The sequence below is a fragment of the Trichosurus vulpecula genome, chromosome 8, assembly GCF_011100635.1.
Source record: "Trichosurus vulpecula isolate mTriVul1 chromosome 8, mTriVul1.pri, whole genome shotgun sequence".
In the NCBI taxonomy this organism is placed as follows: Eukaryota; Metazoa; Chordata; class Mammalia; order Diprotodontia; family Phalangeridae; genus Trichosurus; species Trichosurus vulpecula.
In genome coordinates this window covers 122,975,118-122,998,157 of record NC_050580.1, presented here as the reverse complement: position 1 = coordinate 122,998,157, position 23,040 = coordinate 122,975,118, and the positions used below count along the sequence as shown (strand labels likewise).

General features: G+C 44.5%; 1 protein-coding gene across 1 annotated transcript; it reads left to right on the top strand.

The window, feature by feature from the left end:
- The first annotated feature begins 772 nt into the window (after positions 1-772).
- LOC118828238 (tubulin polyglutamylase TTLL13P-like) lies at positions 773-21,084 on the top strand. Its single transcript, XM_036734719.1, has 16 exons — positions 773-1,071; positions 1,307-1,347; positions 3,419-3,537; positions 4,649-4,779; positions 5,026-5,182; positions 5,381-5,524; positions 6,049-6,134; positions 6,469-6,700; positions 7,276-7,460; positions 8,030-8,215; positions 10,678-10,861; positions 11,543-11,722; positions 12,814-13,135; positions 13,885-14,140; positions 19,181-19,291; positions 19,662-21,084. The coding sequence occupies exons 1-16, from the start codon at positions 830-832 to the stop codon at positions 20,290-20,292; spliced, it is 3,207 nt and encodes a 1,068-aa protein (XP_036590614.1). The 5' UTR covers positions 773-829; the 3' UTR covers positions 20,293-21,084.
- Positions 21,085-23,040: the final 1,956 nt, after the last annotated feature.

Genomic DNA, 23,040 nt, shown 5'->3' with positions numbered 1-23,040 from the left:
CCCTAGAAACTACAAGTTCTAGCGTGCTTTATAGACAGTTCGACGAGACGACTGGGTTCGCGAGGCTGACGCCGCTGTCCCCCGTGCCGCCGCGAGGGCCTTGAAGTCGGGCTCTCTTCCCGCCAGGCTTAAGATGGCCGCGGCGAAGGCCAGGGTGGGTGTGGCTGAGGGAAGGAGGCCCCGCCCCTCCAGAATGCTTCGCCAAGGCGTGTCCATGGCGACAGCAGCGGCGGCGGCGGCGGCGGCGCTGCGAGCCTGTGGAGGCGCCGCCGCCGCCGGGGTCTCAGTACTAGGTGAGAGCCCAGGGGCGGGAAGCGGGCTCCCCTCCGGAGTTGCAGGAGGTGGTCCCACACAGCCTGGGAGACGGAGGAGTCGAGCGATGGGCTAGGGGAGGGGATGAGTCTTCAGCCGGGCTGCTGCTAGGCGCTAGGGGGCGCCGCTGCTGCTCCGGGACCGTCCCCCTCCCTCCCCCCGGTCACCGAGCCCCCGGTGATAAGCATCCTTTCGCCCCTACCTATTAAAAGTCGTGGCCTTCTTTCCTCGCCCGCCCGCCCCCCCCCCCCCGCATTCCCTGCCCTGCCCTGGTCGGCCGCGGGGAGGCGCCCCGCAGTCACCGCTCCCTCGCCGCCTGTCTTAGAGCTATCGAGCGGCAATGGTCCCACGCCCGAGTTCGCAAGCAGGCGTCGGTCACTGTGCACCGCTCTCCACCTGAATCTATACTGTGTGTGTGCGTCTAGAGAACACAGGTCATGCGGCCAGCGGGAGACGAGCATCGGGGCCGGGTGGGCCCCGCTAACCCCCATGTGCCTCTGCTGCAGAATCTGCGAGTATGGAGAACGCTGTCTGCAAAACCAGTGAGTCCGAGGAAGACTACGGCGAGGAGGAGGAGTCCGAGGAAGAGAGCCTCAAGAGGGGCGCAGGCCCCTCTAACGTTTCGCTGCAGGGCAACGCAGAGGCAGGCGGGAATGGGGCCCCCTCTTGCACTGTCAAAAAGTTTCAGAAGAAAACGGCAGCCCGCTCTGAGCCCGAGGACTCAGATGTTGGGAAGAAAAAGAGGCGGCGGAAGCGAAGGTAATGCCAGTCCCCCGCCCCCCACTGCTTGCCAGGCCCCTGGGGATCCCCGCGGTGTGGCCGCTTGAAGACGGGAACTTCACGATTTCTTCCCCTACTTTATCTACCTTCGGAAGAATCGCTTGGCTGTTACAGTACAATAAACGTTTCTTACATTGCTTTTTATGTGCCCAACGGTTTTCCCTTCTATCCAGTTTTTAAATTTTACTTGATTTCAAATCTCCCTCCATTGCAGGCTCTTGACCATCAACCTGACCAACTGCAAGTATGAAAGTGGTAAGAACTTGTTTGTTGTTCAGTTGCGTCCCACTCTCCGTGATCCCCTGTGGGCTTCTCTTGGCAAAGACAAAGTGGTTTGCCGTTTCCTTCTACGGATGGGGAAACTGAGGCAAACTGGGTTAAGTGACTTGCCCAGGGTCTCACATCTAGTGAATGTCTGAGGCCAGATTTGAACTTAGGTCTATCCTGACTCCAGGTCCAGTGCTCTATCCACTACACCACCTAGCCGCCCTCTGTTTTATCTTTCTCTTGAGCAGGGCTTCTCCAGTATGCCTGTTGCTACTATAAATACCCATCACCGTCTCCAAAAGGCAGTCTTTTAGCAGTAAGCTTCCTTGGGGGAAGTTGAGACTCAGCAGGAAGGTTGCTGCTAAGTTGTACTGGATAATATCAGTATTGGCTTATAACTTGAATCTGGGTATGCTTCAGCTTTTCAGATCCATTCGGTTATTCCACTAATGACTCAATTGTTCAACTAAGCACAAAGTACTGTGCTAGGTGTCTTGTGTTTGAGAAGCTTAGTAGAGGAGTGGAGGAGGAGAGAGAGAGGGGTACACAAGTGATTATGATACAGAGTGTAAAATCATAAGGGGAGTACAAAAAAGGCAAAAGTTCATAGGAGGGGAGAGGTCACTAACTGAGACTTTGAGCTTCAATAGATAGGTAGGATTACATCAAAGAGGGGTAGGGGGTCAGAGAGACTGTTTTTAGGAAGGAGGAGAGATATGGCAAGTTTTTAGATAGAAGTCAGTGGTGAAAAGTGATTGATGTCATAAGGTCCCAGATGAGACAGGAAGGATAGGATCAGGCAGTGTAGTATAGTGGAAAGAATGTTGGATTTGAAGCCAAAAAGATCTGCGTTTAAATCCTTACTCTTCCACCTACAGGCCTGTGAGGCCTTGGGGAAGTTGCATACTCTGTCTGGATCCCCATTTGCAAAATAAGGGGGGTAGGGGTGGACTAGATGATTTTTAAAAGTCCCTCACCAACTCTAAATCTATCAATGTTTATCAGTAGCTGATAAGATAATTTGGTTAGCTCTTCAGCTCAATCTCACAACATTTATTGAAGGAATGGATGGATGACTAGACTGGCTATAGGCTAGCATTTGACAGCTGATAAAATCGTCAAGGAGAATAATCAATACCACAGGTTGTCTGTGGAAATTATCAGGTTTGACCTGAGAGGTAAGAGTGGTTCCCAGAGAAATGAGTCCCTCTAAGAGGACCTACCTACTAATTCAGTCTAGGCATTGTCCACCCAGAAACTGAACTAAGAACCCGACCCTTTAAAAAAAAAAGTTATCACTAAGATGCCTTACCTTCCCAGCCAAGGTTGTTTCATACAGTGGTGATACTGAGCCAATTTAAAACTCTATTGTGGATCAAGGGAGAAGAAGTACCTGGGACAGTAGGGCTTCCACTGAAAGATATAGGAAATGGGCATGCTAGGTTTGTTTGGGAGGTGGGATAGATGATACAGGCCTAGGAGAAATCATAGCACTGCCACTACCTTCACATTTTTATTTGACTGAAATAAAGTTAAATAAACATCGAGAACAGCCTGGAAAGGAAAAAGCAATTTAAAAATAGGGAAGACAGAATAAGGGAGTAAATGGAAGATGGGAGTTCATAGACTCGGTGCCATATTAATAGTGGGTTTACCAGTGATTTTGTGAGCTTCAAGTCTTTTTTAATGCCAGCTGAGGAAACCATTTACTATTTTCTTCCCTATTGCCTGGTGAGAGGTACCCTAGTGGTACTAGATCTTTCCCCTGAGCTCTCAAAGCACAGGGTTTGAGGACAAGGCTCTTGTACCTTAGGAACCGCTCTGGAGGATAAAGACCTAGTTCATTGGTTGGGGTAACCCAGAGCTGACTAAGGTACAACCAGGTTTTCAGTTTCTCTGATGCAGACAGATCTTGGAAGAAGTGCTCTAATGGAATAATAGACATAGGAATGTCATATGTTAAACTACAGTGTTGAATCTGCCCCTCACCCATAGTAAGTATTCTTAGTCTTCTCCATACTGAGATTTAGGCAATGGCCATCATCTCTTCTCTTTTCAGTTCGACGAGCAGCTCAGCTTTGTGGCCTGAAGGAGGTGGGGGAGGACGAGGAATGGACAGTGTACTGGACTGACTGTTCTGTCTCACTGGAGCGTGTTATGGACATGAAAAGGTTCCAGGTATTAACTCCTTGGGAAGAGACACTAGGAGAAGGGGGCTGTACCACTGCATAGGTTGCCAAAGTAGGTGATACCACCATGGGAGGGGTGCTGGAATGATCCAGGGGGGTAGTAGTAGCCTCAGGTGCAATTGGGGGGTGCTGAACAAAAATAAGGGTTAGGGAACCCCTGGTGGGATGCTGAATAATTTTTTAAGAGGGGCAGTAGGCCAAATAAGCTTGGGAACCTGTACACTAAGTCAACCCCTGTCAGTAGAGGATAACCAAGAATACACATTTTCCCCTTTGTTCAGTACTTCAAAGATAGGATTTCAGGGAAGACTACTACCAGAAACCTCTGGGGAATGAATCTTTGGTCACTAGGAATTCTCTACACCATGATGATGCTTCGGGGTGGGGGTGGGTGGAGAGAAGAGAGAGAGAGAAGCTAATAGATCGAGCATTAATCATTTACTATGTGTCAGGCACTCTCTAGGAGCCATGAGATATCAGTAAAGCACTTTGTGAACTTTAAAATGCTATATAAATTCTAGCTATTGTTTTTATTATCATATCCATCTTTACTTCTAAATCCAAGGATCTGCTTCTTTTGTTTCATTGCTGATATGTCCCAAATTGCCCCACCATCCCCATCCTTAGTGCTTGGAATTATTTTTGGCACACTGAATGCCATTTTCTCCCGAGATGATTAGTAGTCTTACAAAATCCCTTTAGCTGTAGTTGTTATTCATTTTCTCTTCTTCTTTTGTTTCCTTTTGAATTCCTAAGAACCCTTGCCTGCTTTGTGTTCTAACCATATACCAGTTATACTGGCAGAACCAGTCCCTTTTAAGACCAGCATGTTGGAATGGGCCTAGAGGGACTAAAGTTGTGAATGTAAATGGACTGCAGTGGCTCTAGTCCCCTTCACCTGATATTCCCTAGGTGGTTCTTCTTTCTAGCGTCTGAAAGACACCTATCTTAAAATACCTCTCTTGGGGCACTGCTATCTTCTCTGTGCTCTCTGTGTCTCTCCCCTCTCCATTTTCCTTTACTGATTCTGCTAATGTCTAAATCTAAAGAGCTAATACCCACTTGGCTTAGATGAACCTGGCTGGCCCTGTCTTTTTTAGAAAATCAACCACTTTCCAGGAATGACAGAAATCTGTCGCAAAGATCTACTGGCCCGAAATCTCAACCGCATGCACAAGCTCTATCCTTCTGAGTACAATATCTTCCCCCGAACCTGGTGCCTCCCAGCAGAGTAAGTAAAATTAGGCCTAATGTTGAGATAGACTCATGGCAGAATGTAGTTCTCTGTGCCCCTTTCAGACTCATGTTGTTATGTTAGAATGGTACACGGATAAAAATTAGGAGAGGAATTTAGCTGAGAATGGGTATTCCAAGAGAGTCACACAGTGAATAATAGGAAATGACTCAAAGGACCCTAGGGGTGAGCAGCAACCATGATACCTAGAGGCTTTCTGATCACTACCACTTTGCCAAACAGCTATGGGGACTTTCAGAACCATGGACGTCAGCGGAAAACTCGTACTTACATCTGTAAGCCAGACAGTGGCTGCCAGGGACGTGGCATCTTCATCACCCGGAATCCTCGGGAGATCAAACCAGGAGAGCATATGATCTGTCAGCAGTACATATCCAAGGTGAGTTTGATTTAGAATCTAGACCACTGACTTCCCATTTCCCGTTAGTACTGTTTTTTTCTTGACATTCAACTGAATCTGATTGCATCTTCCTAGAATCATGTGGGAGGGGACTGGTTTCAGCACCCTTTTGCCCTCCACTTTCTTCAGTTTTAGTTCCTACTGCTTGCTTCCCTCATGGGACTCACTCTCTCTCAGCCCTTCCTCATTGATGGCTTCAAGTTTGATATGAGAATCTATGTCCTGATCACCTCCTGTGACCCACTTCGTGTCTTCATGTATGAAGAAGGCTTAGCCCGCTTTGCTACTATGCCTTACGTGGAACCCAGCATCAGCAATCTGGTATGAGGACCTAAAAGGCAGCCCTGAAATGCTCTAGTGTTTCTCCCTCCCCTTGTCAACAAGTCCTTATAACATCATGTTGGAGAAACTTGGAAAAAATAACTTTTAATTTCTACCTGTTTACAAGAAAGGTTGCCAGAGAGAGATACTCATAAATTGACTTGACAACTTTTCCTGAGAGTAGTATGGGGAAATATCATAGCTGAGAAGAAGAATAAGAGTTTGGGGTGAGATGGAATCATTAAAGATAAGTTTAGCAGAATTTAATACCTTTCTTCCCAGTGGAAGGCACTTGAGGAAGGGGAACCACAGGGCCCAGGTGAGAGAGTGGCAAGAGCCTTTGGTGAATTTTTAAAGCCATTTGGGAACCCATGGAATATGAATAAGGGTCACAGGCAAAAATTTCTAGGAAGGGGTGGAATGAAGGAGTCCAGGATGGGGTTAGGAATATACCTCTTTTTTGGGGGGGGGAGGAATATACCTCTTCATGAAGGCCTAAGAATGTTGAACTGGTTCCTTCACAGGATGATGTCTGCATGCACCTGACCAACTATGCCATCAACAAACATAATGAGAATTTTGTCCGGGATGAGACAGTAGGCAGCAAGAGGTACTTCTTTTATCTCCTCCAACTTCTATTATTCTCCCAGCCCAGCCCAGCCCAGCCCAGCTCTGCACAGGCACTGTGAAAGTCTCAGTGACCCAAGAAAACGAGTGGCCTCTTTAGAGGCTAGTTTCTCTGGAACACTCAGGAACAGTCTCCTATCTCAGGCTCTCTGGACCCTTTCCCTGGGTATGGTCCATGAATCTCATCTTTGTATCCAGCTCAGAAATCATACCCAGATTCCAATTCTCACTCTTAAGAATGATTTCCTTTGAAACCAGAAGGGTATGGGCTTAGTGTTAGAGAGTTTCCTGAGTCCTCTGAGTACTGGACCTCACAGGAAGCTGTCAACACTCAATACCTGGCTGAGGGACCACAGCTACGAGCCAAGAGACCTGTGGGGGGACATTGAGGACATCATCATCAAGACCATAATCTCTGCTCACTCCGTCCTTCGACACAACTATCGAACCTGCTTTCCACAATATTTGGGTAGTGGCACTTGTGCCTGCTTTGAGATCCTTGGCTTTGATATCTTACTGGACCACAAGCTGAAGCCCTGGCTGCTAGAGGTGAGGACAGTCCCCAGGATGTTGGAAAACCAAGATCAAGGGAACAGTCAAATTGATAACTGTCCCTGTGAAGCAGTGAGCCCCTGGTCTAAGATATAGGCATGGAGTTAAGTGGTTTAGAAGGAAGTGAAGGCAGCTCATATACATATACATTTACACACCTATCTGTCTTATCTATCTATATGTATTTATATTGATAAGCTATTTTAGGTAGAAAGGAGCAGCTTATGTCTGTGTGTGAAGTCAAAACTTATTGGGTCCTAACCCATGCAAATGCCCCTCTTGCCCACCATGTGAAGCTGGATTTAGGATCTTGACTGGTTTATAATATGAGCCTTACTTTAGTAGTCATAATCTCTTTGCCTTGACCTTACTAATTTGCAAAATTTACAGGGACTTTTGTCACAACCTGGTTGTTGCTGATTAAAACCACATGTCTAGTCTGTTCATCTTTAGATACTGAAAGGGATATCTCTGTAATGACCTTTCCGTTATCCCTAGCTTGTCAGCTGCAAATGATCCCTAGCCTTCTGGGGGTACTTAGGCAGGGGATGGATAATGACTCTTCCTGATAGGTCAATCACTCTCCGAGCTTCACTACAGATTCATGCCTTGACCGAGAAGTGAAGGATGCACTTCTTGGTGATGCCATGAACCTTATCAACCTACGAGGCTGTGACAAGAAGAAGGTGCTAGAAGAGGATAAGCGGAGAGTTAAGGAGAGGCTTTTCCAGTGTCATCAGCAACCACGAGAATCCCGGTATTTTGATGTTTTATATATACAGTTACTTATGTCTGTTAAATCATGTATTTGCCTACCCCACTGTTTTCTTTCTAAGAGTGAAAGCTCCTAGCAGGCAGAGACTGGGTCTGGTTTACATCTTTTCTACAGGTTGGGACAACACTTAATTTCTGATTGATAAAGATTGGTAACATAGAAAATGAAGCCATGAATGATGCTGCTACCCTGAAACATAAAAGTAGCAGAGTATGTTTCCTCTAGTATACCCCCCGTATTAGAAAAACAAAAGACAAAACAAAAAAAACCCGTTGAATGCAAGTAGCTTGGCACTGCCACAATTAGTAAGTTCAGCGGCACCAAGCTATGGATGAATTTATAATCTCCCAACTAGGGCTGGGCCACAGAGGTGTTTTCTGTTAGGAGGCGCATTGGGTTTGGTTGACTTAAGTTATCCTTAAGGTGGTTCTGGAGTAAGGTTTTAAACTGGCAGGTGGGAAGGTAGAGAGACATGGCTTTTCAGGCTTATACCCTAAATCAAATACTCACAAATACATACACTTTCCCTAAGCTAAGCATGATTCCCACAGGCGAGAACAAATGGAGTCATCAAATGCAGCCATGCTGGACCAGGAGAGGTATGAGAACTCCCACCTCGGTGGCTACCGGCGTATCTACCCTGGGCCAGACACTGAGAAGTATGCACCCTTCTTCAAGCACAATGGTTCCCTTTTCCAGGAGACTGCTGCCTCTAAAGCCAGGGAAGAATGTGCCAGGTACATTGCCCAATTTAACAAACTTGCTTTCATCTTAAACGTTTTCTTTTCTCACTCTTTCTATCTTCTGGCACTAAGACCTGGTTCCCTCCTGATGACACATCATCGCTGGTCACCATTTCCAATACCAATTGTACCTTCACTCATGCTTTTCCCCCACTCCAGCTCCCACCCCCACAAATTTGGTGATGCTCAGAGAATAGGAATACTCCTTGCTCTCCTCATTGCCACTTCTAGTCTTCCTCTGTCACCATCATTCAACAGCCCCTTCTACTTTTGAAGTTGATTCAATCCATAACTTATGATACAATAAAGATTCTGGTAGCTGTTTTCCACCAACCCCCTAAAAAGTTCTCCTTTCCTCAATGAGTTTGGTGCCTGGCCTCCAGTCTTTCTCTCACCTCAACTCCTGGCCTCCTCTTGGGGGATTTATACATATTGATATACCCTCAAACACCCTCATTTCCCATGACCTGCTCCTCTACTCCAGCTATACACAGAGACAGTCCTACCTTTGATCTTGCCACCCCTGCAAGTGTTCACTTCTATGTCCAGGAATTCTGAAATTGCTTTATCTGAACATAATCATTTATCAGTCTATCTTTACTTCAGCCTTAGAGCTCCTAAATGTTCTTTGTACGACTGCCAGTCCCTCCACCCCTCAGTTTTTTCCCAGGCTACTGACTACCCCCTCCTTCTAAATCCCTTGTTCCCTTATCCTGCCACCAATCGAGCTTTGCCAAGCCACAGGTTGGGATTGCTTCCATCATCCACTGCCTTTGCTCCTATTTGTGTGCTGCCAAGTAGAGCTACAGAAAATCAAGAAACTGATGACTACATCTGTGTTACATATTCTCTTCTGGGCTCTCGTTCTGCATCGAGGTAATCCTTTTACACTTCCATAATTGGTTCACTAGGCAGGCAGGTGGTATGCTAGATAGAGAGCTGGGCCTGGAGTCAGGGAGACTCATCTTCCTCAGTTCAAATCTGGCCTCAGACATTTACTATGCTCTGTGACCCTGGCAAGTCACTTAACCCTGTTTGCCTTAATTTCTCATCTGTAAGATGAGCTGGAAAAGAAAATGGCAAACCACTCCAGTATCTTTGCCAAGAAAACCCCAGATGGGGTCACTTAGAATTGGACACAACTGACATGACTGAACAATATATATTCTTTTGCTTAGTGATCTCATCAGCTCCCATCAATTTAATTATGCAAATGATTCTTTAATCACTTACCCAGCCCTAAACTCTCTCCTAATCTCCAGTTTTTTATCTCCAACTGCCTTTTGGACTTCTCAAACTGGATGTCTTATGGGCATATCAAACTCAACATGTCCAAAACAAAATTTCTTATCTTTCCCCCCAAATTCTCCTCTCTTCTAATACCAAGCTTGTAACCTTAGTGTCGTCTTTGACTGGTCATTCTCACTTACTCTGTATATTCAATCCTGTTGCCAAGTCTTATTGTTCCTACTTTTGCAGCATGTATCATGTATACATATGTCCTCTTCTCTGACATGGCCACAACCCTGGTGTAGGCAGGCCCTTATCTCCTTACCCTGGACTATTACAGTAGGTCTCTGGTTGGTCTCGTTGACTTCAGTTTCTTCACAGTCCTGTCCACCTTCCACTTAGCTGCCAAAGTGATCTTCTTAAAGCACAGGTACCCTTATAGCTCAGTAAACTTGAGTGGCTCCCTATTAACATCAGAGTCAAATGTAAAGCCCTCTGTTTGGTTGTTGAAACCATTCATAAACCTGACTTCTTCCTGCCTTTCCAGGCTTCTTAGACTTTACTGCCCTCCAGGAGTTCTTGCTGTTCCTTATACACAACACTCCATCTTCTGACTCAGTGCCAATGTTCTCCCTTCTTGTCCCTATCTCCTGGTTTCCCTCAAGATTCAACTCAAAACCAACCTTCTTCAAGAGGGATCCTTACTAATTCCTTCCTCCACCCCACCCCTAGAGCTTTCCTTCTGAGATTTCCTCCTGTTTTCCAACTACGCAGAGCATAGTAGTTTAGGTGTTATATCCCCCATTAGGATTGTGAGGTCAACAGTAGGGATTTTTTTGCCCTTCTTTGTATCCTTAGAGTTTAGCACAATATTTGAAATAGGAAGTACTTATTAAATGCTTATTCATTTGACCTTAGTCAAGACTTGATCATGCTTCCCACAATCACACCAGTACGAGGGAAGAACATTCGGCTTTTGGGACTTAACCTCTCCTCACTGGTTATGTGAGGAAGCCAGATGTTTAAGGAAAGGGGGAAGAATAGAGTTGTTCCCTCTTTCAAGTTCTAATTCCTCATTCAAATGTAGGTTGTATTAGCAAGGTTCCCACTGGCTTTTTTTTTCCCCTTTTTATCAATTTTGGGAATCCCAGTTTAGAATCTCTATATACATATTCCTCCTACCTCCTCTATTACTCTAGTACCTTGAGACTGCTTTGTCTTGCCAGGCAGCAACTGGAGGAGATCCGCTTGAAGCAGGAACAGCTTGAGGCCACAGGCAACAAGAGGAGGAAAGAAAATAAGGATGTCAACCAGGGTGAATCAGCAGGAGAGAAGAATAGGTCCAGGGTAGGGCCCAAAGGTCTGCCCAGTCGTTTGAACTACCTAAGGTCCAGGAACCAAGAAAAACAGGTGTCATTGGATTAAACTAAATCAAAGAATCATTTATTCTGAGATCTGGAAGGGGCTTGAGAGGTCATATAGTAAAAATTCCTCATTTTACAGAAGAGGAAACTAAAGCTTAGAAAGGTTAAATGATTTGCCCAAATGTTACAACAAATAAGTAGCAGAGATGGACAAGAACCCAGGTCTCAGGACTTTCTTGGCCTGCTCTTTTCAGTACACCAGGCTCCCTTTTCAGTAGTAAAATCAGCACGCAGGAAAATTGTGGGATATTCTAGAGGAAATATATGCTGTCCTATATAAAGTAATTTTTAAACTTCTAATTTAATCAGTAAATTGAACCTGATCTTCTACAAAGGAGATTTTGTTTAGGTGTAGGAAAGCAATGAAAGAAGAGGAATATTTAAATCTGCAAGCATAAACCTTACATAAATGTCCCTGTTATCAAGGAGAAATTTGGGGTTGTTCTGAGTAGCATGGTATTTGGCACTTAGTGTAGAAAATAGATGAATGGTCAACCAAGCAACAAGGGGGGTGGTGTTAAGGTTGGGGGTGGTGGGTAGAAGAATGAAGAACATTGTTATGGTGAGAAGTGCAGGGAAATAACCATGTACTATGCAGGACCCATTAACAGTAACATCTTTTGCTGACATTTTGGGGCCTTCCATTTATCACTTGTGTTTTCTGTAGCTTCCAGCAGTACAGGTGGACACCATGCAGCCTCAAGAAATTGTGGAAGAGGAAGAGCTGGAGCGGATGAAGTCCCTTCTCCAAAGAGAGAATCTTATTCGTAGTCTGGGTATTGTAGATCAGCTTACCCGTATGCTGCACCCTACTCAACGATCCCAGAACAAATTTTCTACAAATCGAGTGAGAGCCCTTTCACAGTCTTATATAGCATGGGAAAAAGGAGCTGTAAAATGTGTTGGGGGTAATGCCAGTTGGCTAGTTCAGAATGATGCCTGACACAGTTGTTACATAAAGCCAACGGTGAAAGTTGGTGAAGCAATACATGCTGGGGTCTGGGTGGGGAGAGCATTTGGACTCCTTAATTGCATCTGATCCCAAAATTCTGTGCTCTTTGACACTTGGATACAGTCAGGAAGCAGCTCCTAACAACTAGTATGTAGTATCCATGGTTCATAAGCTAGCTAGTCAAGATAATAACTTTCTTTTTATGTTAGGAGAGGTGTGGGGTATTGCTCCAAATACTCCTGCCACACTGAAATCAGAGCCAAAGCCTTAAATACTTAAGTTCCCTGTGGCTTCTGAATGGCTCTTTTTCCAGAATTGCCAGGGCTCAGAATCAGGACCACTAAACAAAGTAGGCAACCACCTGAAATGCCATCTGTCTTTGGGCCAGGGGTAAAGAAATGCAACAAAGGATATATTTAACATTGTTTTAAATAAATACATATATTTATAATGGCAGAAAAGTCTGTTCTTCATGGCATGTTGATATTTTGTGATTAGCCAAGTTGAATAATTTTAGAGCATTAGTGTCAAACTCAAATAGAAATGGATCCCTGAGGCTACATAGTGACTTAGAAAACCATAAATTAACATCATCTGTGTTGTACTGTATTTTTATTTTGTTAAACACTTCCCAATTATATTTTAATCTAGTTAGAGCCACACTAGGGAGCTGCAAGTTTGACGGCCTGTGATTTACAGTACAGTCTCAAATCCTTTGAGGAACATAATTTTCAATCTTGCCTAGGGCACACAAATACCTTATCTTGATTCTATTAGGGACCTGATCTAAAGAGAAGTGGGTAGGTAAGAAGCAAAAAAAAAAAAAACAACTTTGTTGGACCTGCCAGTGTAGGCTACTTTTGTCAAAGTCAAAAGGAAAAGTTGATTGCATAGTGGTTCTTCTGGAAGAAACAGTTTTGGCCACCTATTTCTCCCCAAATGTTCTTCATCCCAACAAAGATAGTAAGGCATTGCTCTTCTTCTAGGCTAGATTTCATCAGGATGGACTTGGCAACCGAGACGTGCAGTCTGTGAATCTCGTCCCTTTGTCCCTTCTAAGAGAAGGGTCTGTCCCAGAACTGGGCCCGAACTTCATACAACCAGTCCGGACTCACACGTTCATCCCCAACATACTGGGTCCACTGTCAAACATGAGAACAACCATCCCCCACCCCTCCCAGTGCCAGCTGCAGCCCAAGAACCTCAACTGGTTAGGTTCCTCTTCTACAGGCAGTGGCTCCTGCTCACTTACAATGAAGAAGTCAGGCAGACGTTATTTTTCCAGTGCTCGAGGCAAGCATGATAGCCGTAAGTATTTAAATATCTCATCTGAAAAATTTTCAATAAAGGGCTCTTTGCAGCTCTTCCCAAATGCCTGGTTTGGCCACTTTTTTTTCCACATATTTAAGACACTCTGATTTTTACAACCCTGCAGGGTTGTAATCATCTTTTCTCAAGTAATTTAGCCTCTCCCACCATGTCAAATTCTTTTAAGCACTCTGGGACAAATTCTTTCTGGCACATACCTCAGCTGAAACTCCAAAGGATGTACCATAATGTATTACAAGACTGTGGGAATGAGAAGTCCTTAGGCACTAGGGAAGTTGGTTTATAAGTAAATAAGCACAGAGCAATAGGAAGGGCTCTTGAGGAAAAGTTTCTTAGAAACTCAAGTAGCCTGCTGCTTTAGAAGTGGGATGAAAAGGCCTAGATGAGGCTAGAGGAATGTGAATTAAAAAGCCAAAGGTTAAATGGGTATAAATAAAACCAAGGCTAGAGAAATACCCTGGGGTGAGAAAGGAAGTCTTCTCTTCCATTACAAGGAAAAAGATTATTTGGGAAAAATGGACTCACTCCATGCTCTTGGCAGTTAGGAGAGTTTGGATGATGGGTAATAGAGAATATATGGGTGCTGTAAATGGGAGGATTTATTTCTAAATGCTACTTGGGTACCATATTCCCAATTTTGATAAAGTGGTCCAGGGTTGGAGAAGGAATGTTCAGATAAAGTGATGTGGGCTCTAGTAGTTTCTCAGGGCCCCATGTTTTTATTTTAGAAGGCCAAACAAACAGAAGGCTAGAAGCCATGAACCGGGCATTGGCAGGATCAGTGCCACCCTCCCTAACCCCAAGGCAGGGCTACCTTCTGCACTCCGAGAGAGAGGCAAATGACTCCTGGGCCGGCTGCAGCTTGCCCTCCATGACAGAATCCAGGCATAGAGCTACGACCCGAGAGCTGACACTGTGTCCTGCCTCAGCACCCCTTCTCCAGCACTCTAATGCACTGGGTCTCCTTAACATGAGCCACCACAGGTAAGAGGGGCTCGCTCACCCCCAGGGGGTTGGCCGGGTTACTTAACCATCAACAACAATGCCCAGGGGGAAAAGGTCGAGGGCAGGAGGAACCGAGCAAGCCCCCGGGTTCCGGGGAGGGCAGTGGGCGCAGCAGGCCGAAGAAAAGCGGCCGGGGCAGCACTAGTGCGAGCCTCCAGGCTCAGGCCCCCTCTGTCCCCCAGGTGATGGACCTGAGCCCAAGGCCGGAAGAATGAACCTACTGGTCCTTGGAAATCAGAAAGCAGAGGCACCACCTGGGCCGAAAAGAGAGCAGGACATACTCCCTGGGTCCGACGTCGGACCTGAGCCCAGCGGGCAGCAGCGCACAGCCGGGCCCTCGGCCCCTAGCCGAGCGGAGTCCGGGGACCGGGTGCGGGGCTGCCAGCGCTCCGGAGGACGCCGGCGTGGTGCGGTGTGGCGTGAAGCGTGCGTGCGTGGGCCGAGGGAGGGGCGCGTCGCCTCCCCACGGCCGCCCTTGGCCGGCGGGGCAGCTCGGGAGCAGCCGCGGCTGGAGCCGAGACTGAGCTCTTTGCAATTGTATCCGTCTTTTTATTAAAGTTTTATAGCGTTTCCCTTCCCGCCTCTGACTCGCCCTGGCGTCTCGCGTTTCAGGGGCTGGACTGGGGGACCCTAGCCCCTGAACTCTAGCCCCCTGTCACTCGAAACCGGGCTGTGAGCGACACGACCGAGCCAGCTTCTCTCTTCGCGGTCCCGGAGACACTAGGGTGAGGCCCCGGTGCGTCCAGGGAGGCGGCCTTCCGGTGGGCTGGGTATTGAGCCGGCCCTTTCCGCTTCCTGTCCTGTCCGGGTAGCCGTAGGTGGCGCGGGTCTCCTTCCCCCTCCTCCTCCGCCTGAGCTGATCGTGGCGGCGTCATGGCAGCTGCCTGTAGCTTCGGGGCGGCCTCGCGGTTCCGCGCCGCCGCGTGGTCTCGGCTCGTGGTGCGCGGTGTGGCGGGGCCACCCGGGACTGGCCCGACCCTGGGTCCTGACCTAGGGGACTTCGAGCACGACCTGGATTCGGACTGGGAGCCGGAGCGGGAGCTGCAAGAGATGGAGAGGTACCGAGGTCGCAACTGTGGCCGTTCCCTGTCTGGGCCCCCTCCCGAGAGCCCGGAGACCCCGCGGCCGTGTCTGGCTTCTCTTGGGCTGCGGGCCAGCCATGTCCTGCTCCCTAGCAACGAGCGACGTCCTCGGAGCAGCCTGGTAGCTGGGGGAGGATGAGCCGGCGAGGACCCGCTGGCCGACGGACGGACGGACTGTAGTAACGGCCGTGGTGTGCGAGGACTTGGCCCTGGGGAAAGATGAAGACCAAGTGCCGCGGGCCCGGGCCTTCGAGGGACTCAGAACCTGTTCGTCTGTGTCCGTCTCCTCCCGTGACCCGAAATCTGGTCCTCTCCCGAGGGGAGCGCTGCCTGTCTCTTTATTTCTCCTTCTCTCCATCCTTGACGCTGTGACCCTTTCCTAAGAAGAAATTTCAGGTTTCTTCATAAGGACGGGGGCTTTTTCTTCACCCCTATTTTCTGCAATACTCATTGAGGACTTCAATATTCATGTTGATGACTTCTCTACTTAATACAGTTTAATACAATTTCACCTCAAGTGCACACCAGCATGGTAACACCTTAGACTTTACCATGTTTTGGAATTATACCCCCCTCAAAATGTAGAACTTTTGAAATTCTGCTTTTTCATCCAACTTCGTTACCCTGAGCCATTCCTCTTTTCTTACTCACAAACCTATTCTTTGCTTTTGTCTCCTTGACTTTAAACTAGTTCCAACCTACAATTCCTCATTAGTGTTTCCAGGCTAATTAAGATTAAATTGATTTATGGTACTTAACCTTAGCTGCTACAATTATGCTGTTCCCCTATCATCTTCCCTGTCTCATTGTCATTGACTTTTTCAAACTTTGTTTTTTACTCCAAATTGTACTCCCACCTCCCATACTTAACATAAGTGACAGTTTTCTACTTAAGTGAAAAAATTGAAGTCAATCCAGTGTTGGCTCTGTCAGGTGCCTGCTTTCATTCCTCATAACTTATCAGCATCATCACCACCACTCTCTCCTTCCTTCTGGCCACAGAGTAATTGTTATCTCTAATATTCATTAAGACTTGATTCCTCCATCACTTACTTGATCCTATTTCTTCTACACTTTTTTCAGAAGTCCGTGCCAGCAGCCATTCCCTTTTGTATCACCTTCATTCTTTCCTTTTCACTGGCCCTTTCCCATCTACTTATAAGTAGGTACAGCTTACATATTCAGGTCTCCTGAATCCTTTAAGAAAAAAAAAGCTAGCTTGCCTTTGACCTTTCTGTCCTGTCTACTAGTAACTCCATTTTTCTCCTTTTCACTAATAAGTTTGTGTAAAAAGTTGTCTTATTTCTACCTCCTCTTCACTATCTACTTTATGCAAATCCTTATAATCTCACTTCAGATCCCACACCAATCTATTGAAACTCCTCAAAGGTCAACAGCAATTCTTCGAATCACAAAATCCAGTGGATTTTTTTCAGTCCTTACCATTCTTGACCTATCTACCGCATTTGACATTGTTGATATAATTAGTACTCTTCTTCCAGGTTTTCCTCCTACCTCTGTCTTCTTTTTCTATTTTCTTGACTCCTCTAAAACCTTTAATATGGATATACCTTTTCTCTTTTCATTTTCTCCCTGGGCAATCTTATACATTGTCATGGTTTCAATTATTCCCTCTGCAAAGTTGACATACATTATTATATCTAATTCTGGCTAGTACTGTGGGCTCTAAACTCCACATCCCCACCTACTTATCGGGCAACCATTTTGATTCCCCATGAGTATTACAAACTGAGTATTTCTAAAACTGAATTCGTTTTTTCTCACTTAAACTTTATCTCCTTCTGACATGTTTTTGTTTGTGGCACCATCATGCACTCAGTTAAAATCCTGGGAATTCCTTTCTCATGTCTCAACCAGTCAATCACCAGCTCTTGTCAGTTCCATCTCATGGATCTCTTTGTTCCTTTATTCTCTATGCTACCTTTATAGGAGAGGTTGTCTTTACTACCTTCTTGGACTATTATAGAAACCTCTTTTAAAATGTTTATTTTGATGCCTCTGGCTCCTCCTCATCCAAAGAACCCTCTCGTTTAACAAAGAAAAAGACTATAGCAAAACCAACTGATTACAGCTTACCTATGATGACTCATACAGCATTGCATACCACTAACCTCCTAGCTTTCTACTGAGAGGCAAATTACTGACACCAAAATTAACCAGTTTATTTCATTTGAATTCACATGCTTTTTAGTTTTTTTCATTTACATATTTCAGTCATCATTCTTCTGTTCCTGCTTTCTTTACTTTGCATCAGTTCATGCAGATAATCTGGTTTTTTTTTTTGAGGGGGGAAGACAGGGCAATTGGGGTTAAGTGACTTGCTGAAGGTCACACAGCTAGTAAGTGTGTCAAGTGTCTGAGCCTGGATTTGAACTCAGGTCCTCCTGACTCCAGGGCCAGTGCTCTACTCACTTTGCCACCTATGCAAATATTCTGTTATTCTGAATCCCTCATTTATTTTTCTATGGCATAATAGATGTCATAGAATCCATTCATGTACTACAATTTGTTTAGCCATTCCCCAAATGACTGGCTTTGTTTCCAGTTTTTTACTGTTAAAAAAGTGCTTTTATGAATATTTTGGTATAAGAGCAACAGCTCTTTAAAAAGTCTTCCAGTATCAATTCTCCAATTCATCTCTTATCACTGTCAGGTTAATCTTATTATTATATGAAGTCATGTCACTATTCTGTTGAAAAATCTAAAATGACTTGTGAGTACTACCTAAATAAAGTTCAAACTCTTTGCTCTGAATTCAAGGCCATCTACGATATGGTGCCACCTCTCCTTCCAAGTTCATCTTACAGTATACCGCTTGGTGACTGGCATGCCTTACTATCCAGCCAACCCGAGCGACTATCCATCTCCCTACCAGATCTATGCTTTCCTAACTCTCTTTGCTCACATTGTTCCTTTTCCCTCCTCTTCCCCATTGAGTTTCTATCCCATGGAAAGAAGGTTTGACTTGTAATCAAAGGACTTGGGTTCAAATGTTACAATATGTAACCTTGGGCAAGTTACTCTCAGTTGCCCCAGTTTGTAAGATGAGGTGGTTGGACTAGAGGCCTCTTTCAGCTATACAGATATGTTCCTTGAATTGTCTTATGAATCCCAAATCAAATGTCACTTCCTACATTAAGCCTTTCTCCTTCCTGTCACAGGTAACAACCTGTGCTTCATATAGCACTTTATTTTGCAGTTCTTTAATGCATTAGCAAAATACAAAGAGTTCTGGATTTAGAGTTAGAGGACCTTGATTTAAATCTTGGCTGTGCCACTTATTACCTGTGTGACTATAAGCAAGTCACTTAAAATCTCTGGGCCCAAGTTCCTTCATCTGTAAAATAAGAAGGTTGAACTAGATGCCTCTTAAGGTCCATTTCAGTGCTAAATACAATCCTTTCTAATGCTCTTAGAACACTTAGAGCCCAGATACCATGTCTTATTCTTAGTACCAAGCACAATGTTGTACATTCACTTAAAGGTTTGCTGAATGAATTAATTTGTGGGGAGGATGGCAAAGACATAAGTCTCTGTCAGCATACAGTAGAATATGTGAAGTGCACAAAAGAGGCATCAAGGATGATGCTGGAGTTGCAAATAAGAGAGACATTTCTGACTGAGAGAAACCTGGAGAAAAAATTGCGTGGGGAAATGGCATTTGAGTTGGGTTTTGACAAATAAACAGAAATTTTGTAGGCAGAAACAGGTAAAGAGGGTATTTTAAGTATGAGGAACAGGTTCAACAAAGGAAGAGGTTTTCTTAGCATGTCTGGGGAGCTGTGAAATGACCTGAATGAGCCAGGTGAACAGGCCTGAGGCATGAAGGGAGATGGACTGGGTGTTCACAAAGGCAGTGCACGGTTTTGAGGACTGTTGTTTAATCTGTCTTTTGCCATTTGTTCTTTTCTTCCAGAGCTCTGAAACAACAGAAGAAAAAGATTCGATTCCAGAAAATCTGCAGACAGATGGAAACCTCAGGTGCCCCACAAAGGGTCCTGACGAGGAATGCCATGGAGCAGATCCGGTAAGAACAATTGTATTGTCTTTTGTAGTCTCTGATCTCCTCAGAGTCAGAATCCTGAGAAACCTAGGGCCTCTCATGGCCAGGGTGGGAGCCTTTTAGGGCTTAGGGCATATAGTTAGTTACCCTTCCAATGTTGTGACACCTTGTTGGAGGCAGGCTTGGGATCTGTGTGTCCTGAGGCTGTTTAGGTGGTACCATAGTCATAGAAGGATAGAGAAAGCCATTTCTCTCTCCTTACTGAACCAGTTGGTTGAGACTAGATATAAAGATCTTCTTTTGTGCTTTCAGAAGCCTTACTAATCTTTCTTAACCATGAATTTTGCTGACATCAGTCTGCATTGCAGCTTAGAATTTGATCCATTCTCTCTAGGTATTTACACAAGGAATTCTCTGAGGACTGGTCAGTTCCCAAATTAGCTGAAGGCTTTGGAGTCAGCACTGATGTGATCAGAAGGGTTTTAAAGAGTAAGTTTGTTCCCACACTGAAGCAGGAAATCAAGCAAGATCAGAAGATCCTCAGTAAAGCTAGGATCACCCACTATCCACAGAAGCAGCTTGCTTTACAAGAGCATCCACCACTGCCAACCTCTACAGGTCATCTAGTCTCAGAATCAATGCCAGTATCAGGACGTGAGGCCCTGTCACACCTCTGTCATAAGGGCCAAAATTACACTTCAGCTTCGCAGGAAAAAGAGAAGAATCCTCAGGGTTGGAAAACTCCAAGAAGCCAGGTTAGGGACAAAGTATCTCAGGTACTGGGGAAGGAGAGGCATACGGCTCTAGTTGAAGCCTTGGGTGATCATAGAGAAAAGCAGAGCATATCGTCTTCACCCAGGAAGCAGAATCGACCAGAAGGGCCTCACACTCATGGGCAGCTGAGTAAGGAGGAAGAAGAGGTAGTAAAGGAACCAGAGACAGATGGCAAGGAATTTAACAGCAAAGTATTTCAGAAAGGGAGGGAGTTCTTTGATAGCACTGGAAACTTTCTTTATAGGATTTAAGTAGGAATTTGTCATATTTATGAAAATGTCACAAAGCAGGAAGGAAGAACAGTGCTACAAGTTTGGTATTTTATTTGCACTTGATTGTCCCAACTTGCTACATATTATTTAGTTGTCCTAGATTGGGAACTGCTGTAGTTCTTGGAATAAGAGAATTATCCATGAGATTCTGGACTTCAGTATGCCCAAAATGGTAAGCCATGTATGGCAACTATGTGATACAACAAAAAACTGTTGGTGCCTCTGCCTCTTGATGATAAACAGCAAGGTAGTATTATGGACAGGGCACTGGACCTCAATTTTGGAAGACTTGAGTTCAGATTTCACCTCAGACATGGATAATAGTAGCACCCATGTTCCTGGGTTGTTGTGAGGATCAAATGAGATGATATTTGTAAAGTGCTTTGCATCCCTACAGTGTCATATTAATGTTATTATTACTAACCAGTAATCCCTGGTAGGATTATTACGGAATTAGTAGAGGGTTTCCGTAGAACAAATGTGCCTCTTTTGAAGATTCTCTGGACCACGTTCATCTTTACTGAGGGGTCTTAAAGTGCAGGGATGCAGGGAACTTACTCTTTTTATGTTACAGTAAAGTCACTCGCATTGTGAGAGGCTCAGTGAACAGCTTGAAGGCTCTGTTAGTTGTTAGTAGTTCCCCAGTTAAGGAGTAGTGGAAAGTTGCCTTTTGGCTTGATTTTCTTTTTACTTTATAACCCAAGTAGCTTTGAACTTACTAGGAACTGGTTTCCTTGTATGAAAAATAAAATGCTTCAATACTTCAATGAATTAATTGTTTTGTATGAAAAATTAAATGACACTTAAAGAATTAGGATAATTTGACAAAGTGTTGCTTGAAGTCATGAAAGCAGTAAGTCCTTATGAGCTGGTGAGGTTGGAAGCAGAGCAGAAGAAAAAAACACAGAGGACAGAGAAAAGTCACCAGTTTCTTCTTAGGCATTTGAATGCAAATGTTAGTTTCTCTTGAGCACTGCCACAGTGCCTGTGGGATACACATGGATCTGTTGAAAGTAGTAAGGATCATTCCACATCTTCTGCAAGTCAACTTCACTAACAATAAAGCTGTGAAGGTAAGTTAGTGTGTTTTCTTTGGCTAGAATTTGCCTGTATTCTGTTTTTGTGAAGTAGGACACTGAAAAGACTTAATGGGGCCCAGGGTAGAGGATTTTGAGAAGAAAAGAAGAGGTGAAGGTGATCTGAGAAAAAGTAATCCTGGCAGGGCAGAAGCTTCAGAACCATCAGTATAATTTCTTTCTTATACTTCCTTTATCCCCCACAGGCCATAATCAGTTATTGTTTGTTCAATCTTTCAAAAAGACTTCATTCTCCTGAATTAGGTTAGCCTTTATATGAATCCATACACACACATAAATGTAAAAATAAAAAAGTAAAAGATTTAAATACATAAAATATGTTATATATTTTGTATATATTATTAACTTATAAATTACATAATTTGCATATTTTATATTACATATTACATATAAATTTATATTACTTATCTGTAAAAAGTAAAAGATTTAAATAACGGTCCAAGACAATAATCCTATAATCTCATATTTTAGAATCAAAGGTCATAAGATCATGAGATAATCTGGCCCAAACATATTCCTTTCAGACAAGATATTCTGATTTTCAGAGGAGAAAGTTAAGGCCCAGATAAGTTAATGCCTTGCATTAGGTCACAGAGCTATTTAGTAGAAGTTAAGACTAGAACCCAGGTCTCCTGATTCCCCAGGCAGGGCTCTATATCACCATACCATATTGCTTTCTTCTAAGGGAAAGATGGATAGTTAATTGTTTAAAAATTGTTTTAAAAGTGAATACTATTTGGCCATCAACAGTCCCAATAAGGTAGAAAAGTAAATAGTACTTATAGAAAATTGGCTCTAATGGACTGTCTTGCTTTATGAGAAAATTAGTAAATGTTCACTAAGCACCTACTATGTGCCAGGCATTGCATTGTAAGCTCTGGGGACAGAAAAAGGCAAGAGAGTCCCTACCCTCAAGGAACTTACAATCTAATGCAACATGCAAATCAACATGTTCAAACAAGCCATATACAGGATAAAGAGAAAATAATTAAAGAGGGAAGGTTCTAGATTTAAGAAAGGTGGGAAAAGGCTTCCTGTAGTATGTGAGCTTTTAGTTGGTATTTCGAGGAAACCAGTAAGTGGAGCTGAGGCTGAACATTCCAGGCATGGGGGACAGCCAGAAGAAAATACTCATACCTGAAAGATGCTGTTCTTATTTTCATGGAACAGCTGGGAAAACAGTGTCACTGGATCAACGAGTACATGGCAGGGGAGTAAGATATAAGAAGATGGGAAAGGTAGGAGAGAGCTAGGTTATTGAGTGGGGGGATGAGATTGTTGGACCTGTGCTTTCGGAAAAATAACTTTAGTGGCTGAACAGAGAATGGATTGGAGTGGGGAGAGACTCAAGGTGAACAGACTCACCAGCAGGTTATTGCAAAAGTTATTTTTTTACATTTCAGTAACTGGGGATTGGGATGAGCTTCAAGCCAGAGTACACCCTATATTAATGAATAACAGGCTCTACTGCCTTTCAGGGTATTCTTGTCAACATAGCATATATCTAAGACTGGTGTTCCTTCCTCACTTTAGTATTTCAAAATCCTTTATATGATTATTTTATTTAGCAGTGCCTATCTCTGTCTCTATGATCTATGAATAATTCATTGTCCTGGGGTTAACTAGACAT

Excerpts from the sequence above, each read along its gene's own strand:
- LOC118828238 (XM_036734719.1), top strand. The coding sequence starts at position 830 with ATGGAGAACGCTGTCTGCAAAACCAGTGAGTCCGAGGAAGACTACGGC. Across the intron at positions 5,183-5,380 it reads GTCAGCAGTACATATCCAAG|CCCTTCCTCATTGATGGCTT; the intron begins GTGAGTTTGATT and ends ACTCTCTCTCAG. Across the intron at positions 14,141-19,180 it reads CTTAACATGAGCCACCACAG|AGCTCTGAAACAACAGAAGA; the intron begins GTAAGAGGGGCT and ends CTTTTCTTCCAG.